At 39.8% G+C, this 21,969-nt stretch overlaps 3 protein-coding genes across 3 annotated transcripts in view; 1 reads left to right on the top strand and 2 right to left on the bottom strand.

The window, feature by feature from the left end:
- The first annotated feature begins 259 nt into the window (after window positions 1-259).
- On the top strand, window positions 260-9,417 carry edem1 (ER degradation enhancer, mannosidase alpha-like 1). The gene is made up of 12 exons (XM_026348812.1): window positions 260-882; window positions 3,475-3,547; window positions 4,155-4,258; window positions 4,503-4,674; window positions 4,800-4,983; window positions 5,160-5,334; window positions 5,743-5,863; window positions 5,954-6,124; window positions 6,208-6,281; window positions 6,376-6,472; window positions 6,648-6,833; window positions 6,966-9,417. The coding sequence occupies exons 1-12, from the start codon at window positions 413-415 to the stop codon at window positions 7,053-7,055; spliced, it is 1,917 nt and encodes a 638-aa protein (XP_026204597.1). The 5' UTR covers window positions 260-412; the 3' UTR covers window positions 7,056-9,417.
- An 899-nt stretch (window positions 9,418-10,316) lies between these two features.
- On the bottom strand, window positions 10,317-12,955 carry gnat1 (guanine nucleotide binding protein (G protein), alpha transducing activity polypeptide 1). Its single transcript, XM_026348399.1, has 8 exons — window positions 12,850-12,955; window positions 11,844-11,886; window positions 11,596-11,737; window positions 11,333-11,490; window positions 11,101-11,229; window positions 10,853-10,982; window positions 10,584-10,737; window positions 10,317-10,507 (listed from the first exon to the last, which is right to left on the bottom strand). The coding sequence occupies exons 1-8, from the start codon at window positions 12,953-12,955 to the stop codon at window positions 10,317-10,319; spliced, it is 1,053 nt and encodes a 350-aa protein (XP_026204184.1).
- Window positions 12,956-14,339: 1,384 nt separating this feature from the next.
- Window positions 14,340-21,969, bottom strand: part of sema3fa (sema domain, immunoglobulin domain (Ig), short basic domain, secreted, (semaphorin) 3Fa) — a 42,324-nt gene continuing 34,694 nt past the window's right edge. The window contains exons 11-19 of the mRNA XM_026348553.1: window positions 19,485-19,554; window positions 18,520-18,664; window positions 18,168-18,390; window positions 17,894-17,982; window positions 17,685-17,726; window positions 17,394-17,551; window positions 17,170-17,237; window positions 16,856-16,989; window positions 14,340-16,731 (exon numbers count right to left, since the gene is read on the bottom strand). Coding sequence (XP_026204338.1) covers window positions 16,303-16,731; window positions 16,856-16,989; window positions 17,170-17,237; window positions 17,394-17,551; window positions 17,685-17,726; window positions 17,894-17,982; window positions 18,168-18,390; window positions 18,520-18,664; window positions 19,485-19,554 — 1,358 coding nt within the window. The 3' untranslated portion in view covers window positions 14,340-16,302. The remainder of the gene's footprint in view (window positions 16,732-16,855; window positions 16,990-17,169; window positions 17,238-17,393; window positions 17,552-17,684; window positions 17,727-17,893; window positions 17,983-18,167; window positions 18,391-18,519; window positions 18,665-19,484; window positions 19,555-21,969) is intronic.

The following is a 21,969-nucleotide window of genomic DNA, read 5'->3' as shown; positions in this document are numbered from 1 at the left end:
ACTTTATTAATAATGCAGTTTCTTTGCATTCACCTTTTTTTAACTAACCAAATCATATTTCAGTTTTGTGACTTTCGGTCTTGTGGCTGTTTTCTATTGGCAGAAGTTAAATTAAAGACATCCGGAGTGCCACGAAACGCAACCATGTGATTGACAGTTCTCCGGCCAATCACCGAACGCATCTGCTGTACTATCTGACTGACGACATAAGGGAATAACCAATCACGCCTCGGGATCTGGGAGGGGCTGGTTTGTTGACAGGAAGTGTGTAAGACAGAATCACCACAAGTGACTACAAGCAGTCTGTGCTTGTATGTTAGCTTGACAAGAAGACAGAAGATTTCTCAGTCGTTCACCCTCTCGTTGGTGTGTGGATTTAAATTATGCGTTTTAAGAACGAGCCGGGGCAAAGATGCAATGGAGGTCAATAGTAGTAGGTTTGGTCGTACTGAGACTTTCCCTCAGCTGTGTGCTGTGGCTAGCCTTCGGGCTGGGACCTAACGTTAGCTGGGGGTTCAACTTCCATCTCAGCTTCAATTTGCACAAATTGGACTTGTTATTTAGAGAGGAAAAGGGGACCGAGTCGAAGGATAACTCGTGGTCTCAACGAATACAGGCCCATAAATATGAAGAGACGGCGACCACCTGTGCAAAGGTTGAAGAGGAGTCACCTAAGAGGTCCTACCTGAGCTTCTTCGATGGCAACAAGGACGAGTACGTCCGGAGATACAGCTCCTTCCCGGACACACTGAAAGCAAAAATGAAGGGCATGGCCAAGGAAATGTTCTATTTCGGATATGACAATTACATGAAATATGCCTTTCCCGAGGACGAATTGAATCCTATTGACTGTGAAGGGAGGGGACCAGACGTGTTAAACCCGTGAGTCATTCAAAGCAGTTTCTAACTAGCTGAACAAATAAGACACCTGCTGCTGTGAAGTGCAGTGCACATTGTGGGACATCATAACGGTGCCCTACAGCCCGGACTATTTGCATTTAGTTTATAGTCAAATTAGCTTGTACTGCTCTCTTTGAACAGGTTAGGGCTCAGGCACAGTGCAGCAGGTAATCCAGAGTTTGATGCACTTCCTGGTTGTTGCTTTAAGTAGCTTCTTGACCACTTTATGTGCATTTAAAATTATAAGTGAGACCATATGTGAAATTGTAAACCAATGAAGGTAATCCAGCAAAGTAATAATCAGATTAATCGGCAACAAACTGAACAACTGTTTAATTAACTAAAGATTTACAATTGGGCTTGAAAGTTTGTGAATCCTTTTTCTCATTGTTACACATTGCCTTGAAAGGATTTCAGCTCATTTCTCCTTAAACTCATTGATGATGGTTTGCTTGCTTGCATGAGATGCACGCTTCATGCCCTTCTACAGCATTGCTATAGGATTAATTCCTTTCACATACTTATGTTCACACGCAAATATTTAAGATTGGTTAATTTCCCTAGACTGATTTTTGTCATATTTATTTATTATTATTATTAATTGGGTCTTCTTTATTGTTTTAGTAAAAATGTCATGCTGCATCATAATAATGCAGAAACAGAGACAATTTTAAAGCTTTTTACAAATTTTCCAGTGTTGCCATCAGCTCCTAAAATATCACATTAAGTCAAAGAATAAATTAAAATGAACAAGTTGTGTCTGTCATTATAGGTAAAGTGCAGAAAGTTACAAGAAGTGTTAAAGCTCTGCTGATTTTAGATCAGTTTCTGTATTCACCACAGGGAAATAAAATACTCAGACATTTTGCCTGTCTTCTTCAGTGTGCCATAGCATAGCTGATTTTGTGCTCGTGTGCAGAATGCAAAAAGGATAAGGTTAAATACAAAACACACAAACAAAAAAACTTGATTGAGTTGGGATTGTGAAAACTACTCATTGTACCACTTATTAAAAGGTTTCCCTCTTCATTCAGCATTTGACTTCACAGAGTCAAATCTAGTCATGCAAATAGTTTTGTGTTTTGTTTTTTTTTAGCCAAGATATCTATGTAGATGATCTCTGTTGCCACCCAAATATAATGGGTGGAAACAGAGTACTTGTGATGTGGTTCTAAAAAATTAAAAATAAGCCAGTGAGTACTTTCTAATCAAGCAATTTCTGTAACTCTCAATGAGACTTCTGCACCTGTCGTATTTTGGTTCCAGCTGTCTCAGGTTTGAAGGGTGCCTTCTTCCAACTGCATGTTTCAGCTCTTTCCACAGATGTTCAATATGATTTTGATGTGCCAGATGCAGCAAAGTAGCCCCAGAACATGTTTTTGTTTTGTGGTTTGTCAATATGCATTTTCTAATTTTATTATGGTTTGCTTTCAGCAGTGGAGCCCTCCTCGTCATCTTCCATTAAGTTTACTGTTTCAGTAACAACTATCTGAAACTCATCTACCTTGACCTTGGAGTTCACCCCTTATCTCTTTAGAAATAGTTCTAGGCTCTTTGGTTACCATTTGTAACCACCACCACACATTACAACATTTACCTTTAACATGTTTGTCTATAATTTTCTTTCTAATCTCCTGATTCAGCCCTCTCATTATGTTTCTGTGGTCCATGTCTAGTGTGGTGCACACCATGATACCAAACAGCACAGTGACTTTCTTACTCTTTTAACAGACACAGACTGATTACTAGTTTGAAGTCACCTGTGATGCTAATTACAGGACACCCTTTAGTTTAACACGTCCCTATGGTCAAATTATCTTCTTCTTATTATTATCTTTTCTAGGGGAACCATCATATTTGTTCATGCCAGTTTCACATCTATTGAACCACAACTCAAAAGCAATGTCTGATTTTTAGTTAGAGTTTTAGTCAGACTTTTTGAGTTCATTTTTTAGTAATTTTAAAGTAATGTAACAAAACACTTTCTATGACAGCTGCAGTCATTGAGTCAACAATGTTTTTTGTTAGCATCCCTATCAGGCAAATAACAGAAAATAACTCTTCAAAATTTAACTCTTCACTTGAAATTAAACTGGTCTTCCACAGGCACAAGACAAAACAATAATGGCATCTTTGCTAGAGCTACAACATTTCAGTTGATCATATGAAAATGTAACATGAACTATTTTGATGACTGTTAAGAAATGCTAAATAATCCCTAGTTGTAACCTCTTATTTATAAACATTTCCTGCTTTAGGAAATTGTTAGTTTTTATGATTTTAAAATAAAGTGATGAAATCACTTACATAAATGCTGTTAGATTAGGGTTAGTCATAATAATTGATAGTTCAGTCCAAGTATTTACTGTCAAACCATCATACAGGTATGTAATTAAAGTCAACAACCAGTTTTCATGACCTAGATAGTGGGAAGACTGAAATATAAATTCACATGCTTTTTAATTTAGTGTTCCTGTCTGTTGCTAACGCTCCACTTTGTGGATTTAAAATATGCTTTCTGTTGTATAACCTGTTTTTTTGTGTAATACTGTTTGTTTCACTGCTTAATTTCAGGTCAAACATCAACATAAATGACGTCTTAGGGAACTACTCACTTACACTAATTGACACCTTAGACACTCTATTGGTAAGTTACCTTCAGCTAATGTGTCTGTGTTTTCTTTCTTATAGCGGAGATTCTGTGCAAGATTCATTATAATGTTTTACCTACTGGTTAATATTGACATTTGGCACATATTAAATTAAGCCTGGAATTGACAGAGTAGAGAGGATCTTAATGTTTTTATTTTTCTATAGCAAGAAAAGGGAGTTTTCCCCTTCTTTTTAAACTTTACCTGTTCTGCAGATAGCAGCTGTTTGCACTACATTCAGTAGCATGGTGGCACAGTGGTTAACATATCAAGGACTGACATAGAGTCAGGTGGTAGCAGAATTTCAAAGCTGTCTGCAGGTGTGAGAGTGATAGAGGAAGCTTGGAAAGGAGAGTTTAAGGTGTCTTGTCTCCAGCATACACAGTATTGAACAGAGATGATTGCTTTAGGTGCAAGAACCTCTATATATACACAAATTACATTCATTGCACGAGACTGTTTATTTTAAGAGATCTCCAGTAGAGCTTCTTTACAAATCATGTCTATCATAATAAAAAAAGATTTTTTCTGAAAAGCCTTAATTGTGTAACAACATAAGCTTGTTGATATAGTGTAGTTATATAATGTGGTATTTCTCTCCAGGTGCTTGGCAATGTGACAGAGTTTCAGAGAGCCGTCAAGCTGGTTATAGATACTGTATCTTTTGACAAGGACTCTACGGTGCAGGTTTTTGAGGCAAACATCAGGTACGAATGTTACTGCTATTCTGTGAATGATACACAAGTGTGCTGTTAATACTGCCACTCATCTGACTAAATTCTAAAACTTCTAAACTAAGTTTTAATTATATCAGCGTTGTGTAGACGAGCAAATAATCAAGTTTAACATGATTTTGTATATGTGCACAAATATCATCATATAACTATGAGTATCAATAAAAAATCTATTTCTGAAGGGAAGCCCAATGTAATATTTCTCTTTTTGTCAAAGGATCTTGGGCAGCCTTATCTCAGCTCATATCCTGCTGACTGACCCGAAGCATCCTTTTGGCAACGTGGGCTTTGAAGGTTATGATAATGAGCTGCTTCACCTGGCTCATGACCTCGCTGTCCGTTTACTGCCGGCCTTCGAGAACACCAGCACAGGCATTCCCTACCCGAGGGTGAGTGAGATTTTACAAGCTAGCTGCTAATACACACACCCGCCATTTAACTAGTCACAAGCTTTCCTATAAACAGTAACATAATGACTTATATATTTGTCTGTTTATTTCTTCCTGGAATGCAGGTAAACCTGAAGACTGGAGTTCCTCCTGATAGCATCAATGAGACTTGTACTGCAGGTGCTGGGTCCTTACTGGTGGAGTTTGGGATTTTGAGCCGCTTAATTGGTGATTCCACATTTGAGTGGGTAGCCAGACGAGCAGTCAAAGCTCTGTGGAACCTGAGAAGCAATGAAACTGGTCTGTTAGGTACAGTATGAGCAGCTGGATTCTGTAGTTCTATGAAAAGGCTGTTTATTACCTTCCTGGATTTTCTTTCCATATACTTGTTTTCTTAGATTTTTTTTTTTTTCTTCAAGCTCATTTCGACTTTAGGTACAAACAATACCAAATCTGCCAACCTTCTGTTTTTCTTTTCTTCACAGGGAATGTGGTTAATATCCAAACAGGCCAGTGGGTTGGCAAGCAGAGTGGTCTTGGAGCTGGCATGGACTCCTTCTACGAGTATTTGCTCAAATCATACATCCTTTTTGGCGAAAAAGAGGACTACAAGATGTTCCAGGCTGCGTATGAAAGCATACAGAACCACCTGAGGAAAGGGTGAGTTTCACACCGAGGGAATGTGACACTTGGCATCATTAGGGAGCTTCACATGGGGTTGTGCCCCACCTGAAATGTGAAACTTTACAAGCTATGTAAATGACTCTCAGTGTAACATTGGGCAATCAAAAAGAAATAAACCTGCTGACGTTCTGTGGTATTATTTTTCTGGTGGATTTGGAAAGCTGAACTTTGAGGCTTGTACCTGTCATGTAGATATTCAAACAGCAGTGTAACCTCTTTAACAACCATTAATAAGTCTCCACAGAACAAGACACATATTATATAACTATATAACTATTATAGCTTACTGAGGACTGCCAACAAAAAACTATTTAACAAAATAGTTTGGACAGTATAGAGTAGTTAGACATATTTGAAACTTTGTCTGCTACCTTTTTGTTCCAGGAGAGAGTCCTGTAATGAAGGAGAAGGTGACCCACCTCTGTATGTGAATGTGAACATGTTCAGTGGGGAGATAATGAACACCTGGATCGACTCCCTTCAGGCATTCTTTCCTGGGCTGCAGGTTAGTTTTATGTACTTTTAGAAATCATACTATATGTGTGCGTGGTGTTCAAGTACCAGAATAGGTGTTACTGCTTTGTGTCCTCTGTAGGTGCTGAATGGGGATGTGGATAATGCCATTTGTTTGCATGCTTTCTACTATGCCATCTGGAAGCGCTTTGGGGCTTTGCCTGAGAGGTACAACTGGCAGCTTCAGGCTCCTGATGTGCTCTTCTACCCCTTAAGACCAGAGCTGGTGGAGTCGACCTACTTACTTTACCAGGTGACAACACTGACTTGTTGTTACACAGCATTAGGAGTGCTGGTTGCCAAATGCTATTTTATTATTTCTTTCTATTTTCACAGGCGACCAAAAATCCTTTCTACTTGCATGTTGGAATGGATATTCTTCAGAGCCTTGAGAAAAATGCCAAAGTCAGGTGCAGATCATGCTATATAAAACCTTTTCAAGTTTTACAGTTACACTTTGATGTGTCTACTTAGAGCTAAGCTGTAATATTTGCATATTTGCAGATGTGGTTACGCCACACTCCACCATGTCGTGGACAAATCCAAAGAGGATCGCATGGAGAGCTTCTTCCTCAGTGAGACCTGCAAATACCTTTACCTGGTATGTTCTCACCGAGCATGTCAGGGATATACAATATGACATATATAGATATAATGAGAGCAAAATTTAATATTAGATATGCTGTACAGTTCTTATGATTGCAGTAGACTAATTGTTTTTATTCTTAAAAGAGAAAATCATCATATATAATACAACCATCTCTTTTACTTTGTAGCTCTTCGATGAGGACAACCCACTTCACAGATCTGATAACAAGTACATCTTCACTACAGAAGGCCATGTCGTGCCTATAGACAAGCGCTTCAGGGAGAAACAGTGGAATGACTTGTTTCCATGTGAAGAGGGAGCGCTGGCAGAAAGAAAGCCAAAGAACCCGCCGCTACCGAGCAACATCAGCAACGTAAAGACATCATCTTTGCTCCAGCCCATTTCACTGCACCATTCTCCCCATGTTAGATTCACTTCATTATGATGAGGTAAAATCTCTCTATGTCACCGTCACATTGTTTCTTCCTTTTCTGTCATTCTGTAGTGTAACAGGATCCCAGAGGAGCGACGATACACTTTGCCTCTGAAGAGTGTCTACATGAGGCAGATTGATCATATGGTGGGACTATTCTGAGTAAGAACATTGATGTGGTGACAGAGGCACGGACGGGTCTTCAGTGTGTGGTACCTGCTCAGCTGCAGACACAGTGAGCTTAGAAGAAATCCACTAAAGTGAACCTGAGAAAGCAGTTTGATACCTTTCTCTAATAATAATAAAAGTGTGTAGGTATTGATTGGTGGGTGAGCATGTAGTCATCAAAGGTGAACAACAAACTTTTGTGCTGGGAAATTGAGTGAATTGATGCTTCAGAGCTATTTGGTTGGTTCTGAATTGCAGTTGTGCGTGAGTGAGTGAGTGAGTGAGTGTTTGTGTGTGCATAATTTTAAAATAGTTTTGGTGGAAAGTGTGTGTTCAGATATTTGTTAATGTATGAATGAGTATACTGTGTGTGTGTGTGTGTGTGTGTGTGTGTGTGTGTGTCTGTGTGTGTGTGTGTGTGTGTGTGTGTGTGTGTGTGTGTGTGTGTGTGTGTGTGTGTGTGTGTGTGTGTGTGTGTAGTGCTTCTTTAAATTACAGCTGAGCTGTGAATTAGAATATTGCGTTTATGGGAACAGTGCCATCTAGCCACAACCTTGGAAAATGCATATCCTCTAAAAACTCACCTCTGAAACATTTTCTCGAAACAGGATGATTAGTGCCTCATTGCAGTGGATTCACTTGACTAGATCAGTGCTTTTACATAAGGGCTGTGACTTATGCACAAACAGTAAGAGAGCCTCTAACATGTTTTAGATTATACTTGTAGGAAAGTTATTCGTCTCGTAAAGGCCTGAGTCAGTTCTTTCTCACTCCAGTTTTCTACATTAACACGATTAACCATATTGTTTTAACAGTTTTAAAATGCTTTAGTCTCACTTTTCTTTTCCGAGAAACGGACAAACACAAACCCAGACTGTTTCCTGCTTGTTGGCTGTTAATACTGAGGAAACTGAAGTGTTCATCTGTCAGTCTTCTAGTTACTCATTGTCTTAAAAAGGCCAAGCAGATGTGCCATGACTGTGCGTGAGAGAAAGGTTCAGGATGACTCGTGCTATTTCGAAGTGCCTTTAATTTGTATTGCCGTGTCTGGATGCTGTACAGTGCATATTAGTTGTGGATTACATTGTCAAGTATTTTTTGAGGCCACTGTTGATATTGCACAATAGATGTCATTCCATATGTATGTACAGTTTTACACTAATCATGACATGAGGTTCTTTTTACTTTTTTGATGATGAAACAAGCCATAAGATGTATTTTTTATGTTGAAGAGTGAAAATGTGTTTGTTTGCCATCAGTTTTCTTCCAGACACATTTAGTACACAGACTGTCTCCTGCTTAGTTTCTAACGTACGTGGTTTAAATAAGATGGACGTCATCATTTGCTGTTTCTTTTTCACATAATTGCACATCGTAATACTTATTATCATGTGGTGAGAACTCAGGGTTTAAAGGACAAACAAAACCTTTCTTGAACTGTTGTTGCCTACAATTTCTTAGATGGCCTTAGGTATTTATAATGCAAATGTTACAACTTTTTCATCTGAGGTTGAAGAATAATTGCACTGAACTCAAGTACAGTTGTACTGTGAATATTCATCAATGTTTCAGACAAACAGAAGCGTAAATATCCTCTCCTTGCTGTGATGTTTGATTCATGTACAGCTCAACCGAGGAGTGTTTTCTCACTGCTTCGTCCAGAGTATCTGTGAAGTTCAGCAGCCTGCATCCAGCCGAGCCTCTCAGGCTGCATGACTCAATTACATCACTACACTGGCACCTTGTTTGGAGACAGCTGTTCGTTTTCTCAACTCTTGTTCAAACTGATTCAGAGTTTTCAATTTAACAGACATCACCCCGACCACTTTGTCCCTAGAAAATATTTGTTCAAGGTTTTGGGAAATATTCCTTCACTTTCTTTGTGAGAGTTAGATGAGACGATCAAAACCACTTGTTAGAATCATGGTTTTAGGTTTGATTAGTAAAACATCTATTTTACTGCAGGTGGTGTTATCAGAACTGCATGATGCAAATTGTGTACAAATACCTGTCAGCAGCCTTTTAGCAACCAGTTAGCTTAGACAGACGGGGAACAGGAATGCAGCTAACTTGCCTCAATCGAAAGGTAACATAATTCTAAAATGATCTTATTAATACATTATATGTTGTTTGTTAATTTGTACAACATTTTAAAAATTATACAATCAAATGTAACTCTTTACCCCTGTATCCAGTTTTCATGCTAACAGGTTGCTGGCAATAGCTTCATACAGTATTTATTGTACACACATAGTATTGATCGTCCCATTTAACTCTAAGAAAGTGTGTTTCCCAGACGATTCCTTTATTCTGTGTAAAAGAAAAGAAAATAATAAATGACCGATTAGGAACAAGACACTGCTGTGTTGCTTTTTATTTGTGAAAAATGTAAAAGTGCTCAGTTTTCTACAGAAGCTTTAATATAATTTAGTCAAGGTTTACAGTTATTTTTTCTGGACAAATGGCCTAAAGCTTCAGTTAACTTTAGACAAGGATCGAAGACTTCAGTATTAAGTATATTACATCTACCACTGAACAGGTTTCAACACACTTCATTAGAAATCTATTATATACAATGGACCTTTCAACTATTGCAAAAGTTAACATTTTCTAATGCTTCCATCAAAAATTCAGTTTGTTATCTGCTTTAATTGTGTCTCAAACGTCTCTGGAGTATGTCTGTACATGAAAACCTTTTCTACTGACTTTGTCTGTAAATGTTTAATAGGAGTTGAAGTGCGTCTGCAGGTGGTGAGGCCAACTCGATCGCTTTTTGGTTGTATACTGACCAGTTACTGGAAATTAGAGACAATGCATTTCATCTATTCACAAAGAATCTGTTGATCTTGACGGAAGCTTTTGAAATCTTAACTACAGATTGCATAGCCACCAGTGACAAGTTCAACACACTCGAGATTAAAAAGTTAGCATGACTAAAATTCAGCTCTTCTGACATCTGCACAGGAAAGTCTGAAGCTGAAATCCTCGGTCAAAGCTCTTATCTTAGTTTTGAACGCAAATAGTTTCTTATGTTTTGCCTTTGAGTGTTTGAGGGTAGTGATTTTAGGATGTAGTTTCTCTTGGCTCCAGTTTGAAGTTAGGAGGGATTTTTGGAACATCACAGGGCAACAACAGCACCCTGCAAAAAGATATAAGTTGACCCGTTTAGGTGATCCAGCAGTAAGTTTGAATTATCGTTTGAATGCTGCGCAGACTTTACTTACTGTACCTTCTTCGGGTTCTTCCGCATGGCTCTTAGAAGAGACCACAGTCTTTCAGGTTTTCCTTGATGATGATGTCAGTTACAGCATCAAACACAAATTTGACGTTTTCTGTGTCCGTGGCACACGTCATGTGAGAGTAGATCTCTTTGACGTCTCGACGCAAGTTCAGGTCCAAGAACTGCACTTTGATGTAGTTACCAGCATCCTCATAAGTATTGGGTCCTTAATGAAAAGACATATATTTAATTGGTTGTCACTTCATTAAGATGCTGTGATTTATGTGCAGTGGTGGTCCTACCATCATATTCTGGGAAGCACATGCTGAGATGAGCTTTCTTGATCTTCTCAAGGAACACATCCTTCTTGTTGAGGAAGAGTACAATGGAGGTGGTGGCAAAGTAGCGGTGGTTGCAGATGCTGTTGAACAAATGCAGACTTTCGTGCATCCGATTCTGAAAGAGAGATAGTTCTTTTACTCACCACTCATTTAAACCAACTGTCGACTATCTTAAAAGGATAAGACGCGAGTAGCAGGCCTATAGCATATCAACTGTAGTGTTATCATACCACTTCATCATCCTCCACAAGCACCATGTCGTAGGCGCTCAGAGCAGCAATGAAGATGATACAGGTCACACCTTCAAAACAATGAATCCATTTCTTCCTCTCGGACCTCTGACCACCCACATCAAACATTCTGCGCACAAAAAGATTCATATTATCTTCATGGTTGCCATCGACCACGGTTGGCACCACTGATGATGGGTTGGTGACGATTGGTGTTATTCTTCAGAAGAAACCAAGCACTGACTCACCTGAAATTGAGATCTTTGAAGGAAAACTGGGTCTCGATGATACCAGTGGTCTTCACTCTTGATCGCAGCACATCCTGCTCAGTGGGGACATAGCCGGGTTGAATCAGTCGCTCCAAGTCATTCAGATAGCTGAAGGAGGATTAAACTTATTTAAACATCAACACTTACTGTGCCACCTACTATTTAAGACACCTATAATATTTTAAATGATTGGGTATGGTGATTTACTTACTATCCAGCAGAGTCATTGAGTTGGTACTCTGACGCTCTGTCAAAGCATGCCTGTATGCCAGAGTCCTTCCACAAGCGCAAAATGATGTCTGACAGCTCTTTTGGCATGGTGCCTTCTTCAATGGTGTCTGCAAGATGCATGAGCTTTCTGGCATCATCCTATGGAGTAAATACAGGAGGACCAGCACACATACAAGTTACAGCATGTCTGTAAGTGTGAAATCAGTTCACACAAAACACATGGAAGTGTGTCTTAGCTGTTACCTGCTGATCTGAATGGCCGTAGTTAATATTGAGCGTGGACATGGCCTTCACAATGGCCATGATGGACTGCAAAGTGTTGCTGTAGATGATGGTAATAAACTCCAGGCACTCTTCAAGTGAGTAACCATCTTTGTGGATAATTCTGTAAAAAACAAACAAACAAACAAAAAAGAGAACCTGTTAATAGTGTAATTTACTCACTAGAAGAAGAAACAAGCCTTTGTGTAAAAAGTAGCTCCCGATCTTACTTCATCTGTTTGACAATTGTACTTTTGCCTGATTCTCCAGCACCTGCATAAAAGAAAAACACAATAAATGTTGTTTTCACCATAAAATAAAATAATAACAAACTTTATTTTAAAAATGTTACACAATATTCCCAGGATTCAGGAGATATCACTTTGTCATGTGTCATAGCGTTTGTGTTGTTATTTATCTTTTGGATTTCAGTAATGAGTATGAGATGAGAATGATATTAACTACATGTTGAAGGAATTCCTCACACAGAGGATCCCAGTAGGTCATAATACGCCTTACTACAGGTCTAATCTTGTTCAGAGCTGTCAGGAGGAACTTTTTCTAATCCTGACCTTCATTTTAATCAACACTGATGATGATACGATATCTGTTATATTGCCAGAGATACTGAGCTATATATCTAATTTTAACAATACAAGCTTGGAAGTGAATGTTTAAGCCTTTTAGTTGAAATTTGTATAAAAAATTAAGAAAAACTAAAACAACTTTTACCTAAATGTAGAAATTTAACTAATCTTCGTACCACTGGTATAGTAACATACTACTTGTAATGTTTGGTGTTTAAATACTACAGCTACCTGCTCTTTTCTGAGTTGGCTAATAGGGTAGCTGTGTCCTTCAGGGTTAAGCCCTTTGTAATGGAGGACCTGTTGTTTCAGGATTAGCAAGGGATTGGATTGAGTGATTATTAAAGTGTATTAGTAATTCAGTGACACAGGATATTAGCCCTCATATTTATATACATTCTCCTATTTCAGCTTGCAACATGATGTCTGGTTAAGTGCACAGAACATGTAAAGTAAGGCAAACATTACTACAAGGGACATGTCTTTAACTCCTCATACAAAAACGTTCAACTAGAGAGAAAGAAATGCAACTTATAGTTCAAATAAAAAGCAGCTCCTTAGCCTCAATAGGGCCCCTAAGTATGTGTAACCAAATGTTTTTTCTGTTATTGCATTTGAGCCCCCACTCAGCCAGCTTAACTGTCTTTACCTAGCAGCAGCAGCTTGACAGTTCTTGCATCCTTGTCGGCATCCTCCTTCAGCTTCTTCTCCAGCTCTCTGGAGTGTTTCTCTTCAGCGCTCGCTCCAGCCCCCATCCTACTTTTCCTGGCTTGGGCCCCTCTGCTCAAAAGCCAAGAAAAATGGAAGAAGGTCCAAAATGATCACCTACTGTCTGACCAGTGCTGTCAGCGATGCAGCTGATGTGTCAACTGTCTGCAGCAAACACTGGGGAATGTTTGAGTATTTGCTTGTCTTAGGAAAGGATTTTGGACATCCTCTACCCACCTGACTGGGGGGGACCAATGGAGCACAAGGACAGTGGTGTTTTAGGGCTGAGTGAAGGTGTGATGAGAAGCAGACATGCATCAGTGTAGGAGGGATCCAACCTTTAGGGGGACTTTGCTGTGCTCAGCGGAAGATGAACATCGGCTCAAGCGCTAATCTCTCCATGTTGTTCTTAGGTGCCTTTAAAAGAGAAGCATGTAGAAGCTCAGTAGTTTGGTGCTTGTGCCTAGCTGGGATCTTAGGTATCTACATTCATCCCTCATCAACATAACATATGGATATGGTGATGATGAAGCTACTTGGATAAGTAGCGAAACATTTCAACCTAACAAGAAGGAAGTCCAGTTGCCATGATTCAACTTCCAGATAGGAATATAGCGGTTAAAGAAAGAGTATTAAAACACTGATTGAATACTGGTATAAGGATCTCACAATTTACATAAGGCTAGGGTATTATACTTCTACTACTACTGTGGCTCACAGGGTAGAACATCATAAGCTAATCATAGCAAAATCATGGCAAAACTGCTAAAAAGACCATCTCAGCAACATCAATGAGGCCTTTATCCATACGGTGAAGCAGCATCATGCTTTGTTGGAAAGGGAGATTAGGCAGAACTGAAGGAAGGATGGATGCAGCCTAATAAAGGTCTTGGTCCTTAAAGAAAATCTCTAGAATGGACCCGACCTGAAGTCTGGGGTGATGGTTAACCTTTTCAGCACGATCATGACCTGAACCACACAGCAGCTTCAGGATAAGTCTCTGTTTGAAAACTACTCACTGTTGGGTGTGGTCTTGTATTTTTTTGGTGGGTATGGATGGATAACACTCAACAGTCACAGCTAATGGGGTCAATGAAATACTCAGCCAGACTCTCTCCTCCTCAAGCATAAAGAGACGTACTGACAATGTACTCTTAGACGGTTCTGCAGACTAGAGGCTGAGTTCTGAAGTGCTTAAAGGGCTTTACGGTTTCACCTGACAGGTCTCATTGACCTCAATCTGCCGCTGGTTAAGGATCCTAATCTACTCACTATCAATTATATATGCGTATGTGCACTGTATGTGTAAAAGCACTGCACTGGACTTTTCTACAGATATATTTATTCATTAATTGAAATCCATGCTTTAGATAACAACTCCTGCAGACTATGTGCTCACCAATGTCAAACAAAAGAGAACACGTGTTATTATAAAATATAGAGCTTTAATTTATTAGTCAGCAACATTGATGAGGAAGAAAAGATAATAATTTTTTACAAGTCATTACAATAACATCAACTGTGCATTATATCATACGTTACTTACATTACCTCAATGACCCAGATAAAAGTCTGCCGAGCAGAGAAAATAAAATAGATGCACATGGTTGAAATAGATGCAAATTAGTTTTGCAAAACTTCTGAGAACAAGAGAGAGAGAGAGAGACAGAGAGAGAGAGAGACAGAACATTTAAAGCCCCAATCTGATCCTTTGTATACTTTCAGTATTTCCCACCATTAAAAGGCGTCGACACATCTCTTGCCCTGATAGTATATCCATATTCCCACAACGAGAAAGACATTCACTGACATCCACAGCAACATAGCATTGTAGACAAATACCATATACACATACTGTACATACCATGCACAATGAAAATTCACCTTTTCTGAAGGGTACTGATACATGTTTGTCTTCAGATTTGGAGGTGAACAGCTTGCTCGTGGTTTTATTTGTGACTTTTTCTTCCTTTCTTTTTTTACTGTATGGATGTTTCAGTACAAATCCAAAGTTTGTGGCACAGTTGTTAGCAGGATGGCACTAGACTAACAGAACTAGAGTAGCAGCTGTGAAAAAAGCTTTGTTGTTAACCAGTTGAGACAGTTAACACGGCACCAATAAAATCTGCCAGTCGTCAAGAACTGCTAAACAACAATGTGCCACTTTCTTATAACTGGCCACACACACAATATTCACCTGGTGAAACCAATATTTAGCATCAAACTGTCAGGAATGCAAACCACATGCTCTCTCTTGTGTAATTATACTGCTTAATATATCACAGATACATGTGAAGCATTTACTGTTCATCAGGATCCCCAATTTGGCAACAGAAGGTGCGTTGTCTGAAATATTTGTATCACCAACTGTCACAAAATCACATATAGCTGCCTGCTGGAATTTGTTGTCTCCAAAGAGAGAAAGAAGAAGGCAATGTTATATTTTCAGTTTTTGTCTCATTAACAACCCCCCCGTGACCAAAAAAAAGAAAAAAAAAATCAAAACAAACAAACAAACAAAAACAGCTTATCACAGAGATCACGTTTGTTAAAGGTACAACATTGAGATGTGATATACAAACGAAACACACGCACACATGTTGGAAGAGTTTGGGTGAGTGATGGAACATCGTGACTTGAGACCAGGCTGGACCACGTCATGAGAGGAGAGACATCTTACCTGCCACAAGGGGCCTGTATTACTGTGACGCACTGCCACAGCTGCAGTCTAAGAGCATTCATTATCGTTGAATGTCCCTTTAAATGCCACCATCTTTATGTCAACAGCTTGTCTCTTGCAGTTAAAAAAAAATTATATACATAGAGAGTTCTGGTGAAGACATGTAGGGAAGTTGGAGGAGATCAGCGACTTCCTGTTTCCAGCTTAGAAACTGAATACTGCCAGCAGTCGATTGATCCAACATGGTCGCCTGTAACAGTCTCTGAGTACACATACATCAGTTCTCATCCATGTGTGGATACTCCCAGTGTCCTGGGTTATCGTTGCTGTTTCTCAACAACACCAACCATAAAGATACTCTCAACATAATAACACATTGTAATAAACAAATAACACTACCAATAATTATATAATAACAATATCTGCACAGATTTATCTATTCACAAAAAAAACATGATTTCTAGATAGATACAAAGAAGTACTTTTTACAACCTACAATAAATATTGTGTTTTTTTTTTTCCTCAACAGTTACATAAAAACAGTTTGATGCTGTTGCTTTTGGTTGAAGTGTCTGTCTTGTCCTTTATGATAATTAGAATTTTAATCATTTCATTAGAGTCATTCCCCTAAATGAAGGGTTGCAGTGTTTAGGAAGTTGTGTGAAAAAGTCAGACAAGAGCTGTTTGAGGATGATGCGGTGCGCGCCCAGCTCCTCATGTCTCAGCAGGAGTTGTTTGCTCATCGTGATGTCGACGGTTGCGAGGCTTCTTCTGTTCTTTCAGCTCCTTCAGGCTTTTGCCTTTGTTGTCCCCGAGGCTGCCATCTCCAAGCTGCCAGTAATCCTGGCAGTACTGGTTGATCAGGCCCATCTCCGGCTGGCTGAGGATGGTCAAAAGGTCCTTATACTGGCCGGCGCTTGGAGTCCAGGCACTGGACTGGAGCGGAGGCAGGGCCGGGCTTCCCGTCTCCATCAGCGCGTTGTTGACGGTGCGGCTGGAGAGGACCACAAGCTGCAATTTGATAACTGTGTGTTTGAAGTTTTTCTCTGTGGATGTGCACTGGTAGATGCCGCCGTCAGAAGACTGCAGCGAGCGGATTAGAAGACCTTGTTCTGTTTTCAGGAAGCGGCCCTCTGAGCGCAACTGGAAAGAACAGAAGGGCAGAGACAACAGCAAATTGAAAAACTTGAAAGTAAAGCCCAGACAAGACATGCTCTCGATGAACCTGTTCAACTAGCAGTGGAAACATGAGTGTAACAGCTTTCACCTCTTTCCTCCTATCGCTGTTTTCCTTCTGCAGGTGCCACTTGAGCGACATATGAGGCGACCTGGCCTGGCACTCCAGAAATGTAGTACTTCCCTCCACCCCATACTGAACTGTCTCTGGAGTATCCTTTTTGGCTATTAAATAAAAAAAAAAGATACAGAATTCAAATGATGTATTATTCCTAACTAGATATACAAAATGTGTGAGCAGACACATACAGCTCAGTTAAAGTGGTAGCCAAGAAATACTTTAGAATAACAACACCTGTGTGTGTGTGACCATGCACTATGGGTTTAATACAAAGTTATCCTCACCATTAGCGTTATAACCTCTGCACTGACGTATTGGGTTGCCATATTTTACATCCTGCCGACGGCTCCGTCTAGAGGAGTCAGATCAACACAGAAAAATAAAAAGCTCAGCATCTTCATATTAAAAAACAAAACACTATTTCAGAAACAACACACATAAAAGAGGCTGTACTAAACAGATATGTTTTGTACCCATGCACGTCTGTCTATACGCTCTTGCGTCTCACCTCTTCTGTGAGGCCGAGTATCTGGAGCAGGACTTTCCATCCCAGGCGCAGTAAGGGTCTCTGGCCAGACAGCAGTCAGCGCAGGCCTCCCCATACACATCACAGCGATGGAGGGCCAGGTGGGTCACACCCAAGACTGATCCTACATACAGTTGTTGCTATAATGAAACATAGGTCAACAAAAATTGAGCAACAGACACTTTTTAAAATGTATTTTATGAGTAAAGTATTGTGTAATTTATTCATACTTTTAGTTAAACTATTTATCCGAGCAGTTTCTGGGTAGCTTACCCGTTTGGATGAAATTTTCATGGTGGTTATTGGCGTAGGGACCTGCAATGAGACAGTTAAAAATAGCTTTTTGTCATAAGAAAACAACTAGATTACACATGCTGTACATGTACTCCACAACAGGATAGTCAGAGGGGAAGAATAATACAATATTAATACATAATAAACAATAATACAAAATAAATAAAGAATAATGTGGGGTAACTGACCTTGAAGACCTCAACTTCCTCTAAGACCAGCTCCTCTGTTTGCAAGTCATCTCTGGGCAGGACAATCACTTTCTGGACTGTCCCCCGATCTGTCAAGCATGAGAGAAAACTAAGTTCAACTCCAACACCGTTGACTAACTTCAGAATACTGAACTGAAACCATCTATGTTTGAGTAAAGCCTGGGCTGGAGAATTATACACCATACAAACTAATGAGATGTGATATAACTGGACAATGGTTGCATGATGTCAGCTCAGGTTGCAGACCACTGACCTGTGCCTAGGAAGAGAACTTCGTAGCTCCCATCAGCAGCCGTCACTTGGTCAACAGCAATTGTGGTGAACTCATAGTCTACGTTGGTCCTGACCACTAGGGGGCGCTTGTGCACTGGGTATACAGCGTTGTACATAGTGGGGTGGTTTCTCATGAAGTTGATAACCTCATCTGGATAATCCTTTGTGGATTTCATGTTGGGGGTGAAAGTGCCTCCAGGACACTGTTGACACAAAAGAGATCTAACTTTCAAACCTGCAATTTACCAAATTCCTTCTTTGGAGGGATGACAAGCAATGTCATTTGTGGTAGGAGGGGTGTATACGTGATGTGTTTGCTGTTTATAACTCACTGTGCCAGGTCGTGGATAGGGGATCTTCCCAGTGTATGCCACCCACTGGTAGTTGGGCCCTTCCTTGTGGGCAAACGGCCCATTGAAGACCATACGGATGTCAGCCATGGAGTAGACGCACACTGCCGAGCCTTTGAAGACGGATCTGGAGGAGTGCAGGAGAAGAAAGGTGAACACAAAGAGGCAGCAGCAAGTGGATACAGATTAACTCGCTCCCTGGGATAATTACTGTGGGTGCTCTCTGCGGCTGCTAGAATCTACTTCCTTCCCACGTACTCAGCCAGTCTCTTACAGGAACGCAATGAAACATTATGACGCACAAACACACTCTCAAACCAACTCAACTAGAGTCAAGCTGTCTGACATACTGACATACAAACACCCACGTACTGCAGAGAATCGCCAGAGCCCAGGCGTTTGCTGCTGTGTGGTGGGTGTACTATGTTTGTAACTCCTGTCATGCGCCTCTATCATTAGCGCTGCATGTGTTTTTATCAGCTGGGTTTAAAACGCGCCTAATGCCTAGGGAGAAGATATAACAATAACAGTATTTGTTTCTCAAATACATTAATCAAAACATGTTTATTATGACTCAGTAAGCACCTCTCCCTGCTTGTGTGCAGCCAGAATCTCAATTTACATGTCTGGTTGTTTTGTAACGCTGCGCGTTGAGTGACAACTTGTTATCAAACCTGACCTATGAGGAACCATACACTCAGTCTCTCTCTCAGAGGAGTGCAACTCCCTCTGGGCTCCAAGATTCACTTTCAGTGCAGTCTCGTCTTTGTAGCCTGAATCTGACAGGCCATACGCAACACAGCATTTCAATATCAGAGAGCTGACTCCTTCAGGCTGAGTCAAAATAAAGACAAAAAAATCTGACGAAGAAGAAACTAAAAAAAAATACACCTTCTCTCCAAACTGCAGGAAAGTTCAAGAGTTGGAGAAAGCTGTCAGTCACTTACCCTGAAACTGAGAAGACTCCATAGATGACAGGGTTCTTAGTATCTTGAGTTGGCTGGATATAGACATCCCCTAATAGAGGAAGACAACATTTCCAGTTTAGTAACAATCATAGGGTATTGTCAGGGAAATGCACGTTTTAACTATCAAAATGAAGAGTACTCATTGCAGAAGTGGCTGCAAATTAATCACTGCATGTAGAATTGTAGAGTTGTAGTTGATTTATAGTTCGTTTTAACTATTTTATGTACAGCTATGTTGATTAGTACCAACTTAAGGGCCCCTCCAAAGGACCACAAGATAAATCTTGGGGGTTGTCAGAAGATTAATGGGGTGGAAAAGAAGAAACGTTGTGCTATACAAATGTGTTTATATTTGGGATTTTTCTCTAATCTTCACTTTTTGTGTGAGTTTGCAACAGAACAATCTGAGAAGAGGCACCTGCCTGCAGATAAAACTCACACGTCTTGTGGACCATCTGGTGACAAGATGGTCAGCCGGAAGTTGTGAATCTTTTCTGGAAGTTGGTCTATTTGTTTCGTTCATTTGTTTCTGGGGCTTAGTGCTTTGACTGAATGGCTTTCCTTAACCATAACCGTTCAGCTTTATTGTCTAACTCTACCCCACCCACCTTCTGCTGATGTAAACAATGGACAGCTAATCGACTGCCTGCTGCCAACCACCCTCTTTGACAGTTTTCATTAACAAGCTCAGTGTGTGCTTTGGTATGCAAATATTTATTAAACAAATATTAGTGTCCGAGGCTTGTTTCAAATCATATATGATGTAATTAGTTTACAAGTCCACCTGACGGCAACCCAACATTAATTTGAATTATTACGTGAGGAAACATCTTGCTTCGTATGAGTGGGAGTTAGAGGAGACTTTCTTATGAATTGTGGTTACCAGAGACAGAGAATCGAAACTTTTCCAAAGCTGAAACTACAGTTCCTGACTCTCAGCAGGGAATATGAATGAAATAGAGATCTCTGGTGAAACATGGCTTTAATTGGATCCATATGAATCCAATGAGTGTAAAGGCAAATGAAAAGCCTGCATATCCTCTGATGGTTTAATGAGAGTAAAGTTAAAAAAAAAGAAAATTGAAATAAATTTGATGTTGGCAGGTTAAGTGGAGTAACACTTCATCCACACACATAGGTCAGTTTATTGCTTTGCATCAATGGAAAACCAGTGAAAAAAACTCAGATCACTTGCACAACAGTCAGTTGTGTCAGTTAACAATTACTTGCAAATGTTTTTAGAAAATCTAATTTTCTTTTCTCCTTTGTAATACAATAACTTTTTTATGACTGTGAAACTAGGCTTTAATCAGACAAACCACTCTCAGATTTTGTCTTTTAAGTATTAGTTGAAGAAAGCTGCAAAAGCACAATTTGCATTTAGCATTGAAGGTGAAAGGTAACAAAATGATTTAATCCTTGGCTCCTATCTAGTGATTGCAAAATAAACAGATGCAAGCTTAAACTGACATTGGCTGCATAAAAAGATCATTTCTGACTCTGCAAAATCAACAAACTCTCTTTTGATCCCAAGTTTTAAAGCTTTTAGGAAAAAATCTCCTTACATTCCAAGGTATAAAAATGGCAGGTAATGGCTGCACACTAAAGCAAAAATTAACTTCTGGCAAACAAAGTAGAAATTCATAAACCCATCTGACGCCAGTTTGACAGACCTCCTGGCTACAGAGTGAGCACAGTGAAACAGAAAAGAAATAAATCAGTAGAGAACTGGAACAAGTTGTGTCGCTGCAACTTTTGTTTCTGATGTGCGAGATCAGACAGGGCCTTTTGTGGCACTCGCAGCGTCACATTAGCAGAGAAACATCAGTGACTGCTGTAAGCACAGGAAGAACACAAAGAATGGGGAATAAATAAGATGAAAAGTGAAAAGTAAAATCTTAATGCACTCAGTGAATAGCCACTGGATGAGGTATTATATTATATCTTTGGTTGGTCTTTCTCTGAAAGAGCTAAGAGCTACAAAGAAGGGGTATATATATATATATATATATATATATATATATATATATATATATATATATGATTTATGATTTAACTACAGTGACCAATAAAAAAAAAAAGTTTTGCTCCACAATTACATTTCAGAAAATGCAATAAAAGTTTATCGCTTACACATTCTGCCTCGTTTTTGTCTGGCAGACATTTTCCTCTCCCTGGTGTGATTGTGTCTTTTTCTCTCTGTCTTTATATTTCTCCTCTCCCTGGGTAAAACGCTCAATGCTTTTTCCTCTGTTCGCCCCGGCTCTGCCTCATCATCTAAATCTACTCCACTCTCTCCCCTGAGTCCTCATACAACCACTCCAATGTCTCTGCTGGGCTCCATTAGGACCAGTAGGACCGGAGACAGAATACATTTCTACCAGACTGTCTGTGGTTGTAGAAAGACCGACCACAGAGCTGTGGGATGTTACGCTGCGCCTCAGGACTCACAATCGCCTCACCG

This window comes from Anabas testudineus, chromosome 5, assembly GCF_900324465.2.
Source record: "Anabas testudineus chromosome 5, fAnaTes1.2, whole genome shotgun sequence".
NCBI lineage: Eukaryota > Metazoa > Chordata > Actinopteri > Anabantiformes > Anabantidae > Anabas > Anabas testudineus.
Note: the sequence above shows the minus strand (reverse complement) of the source record. Positions and strands in the feature narration are given on the sequence as shown.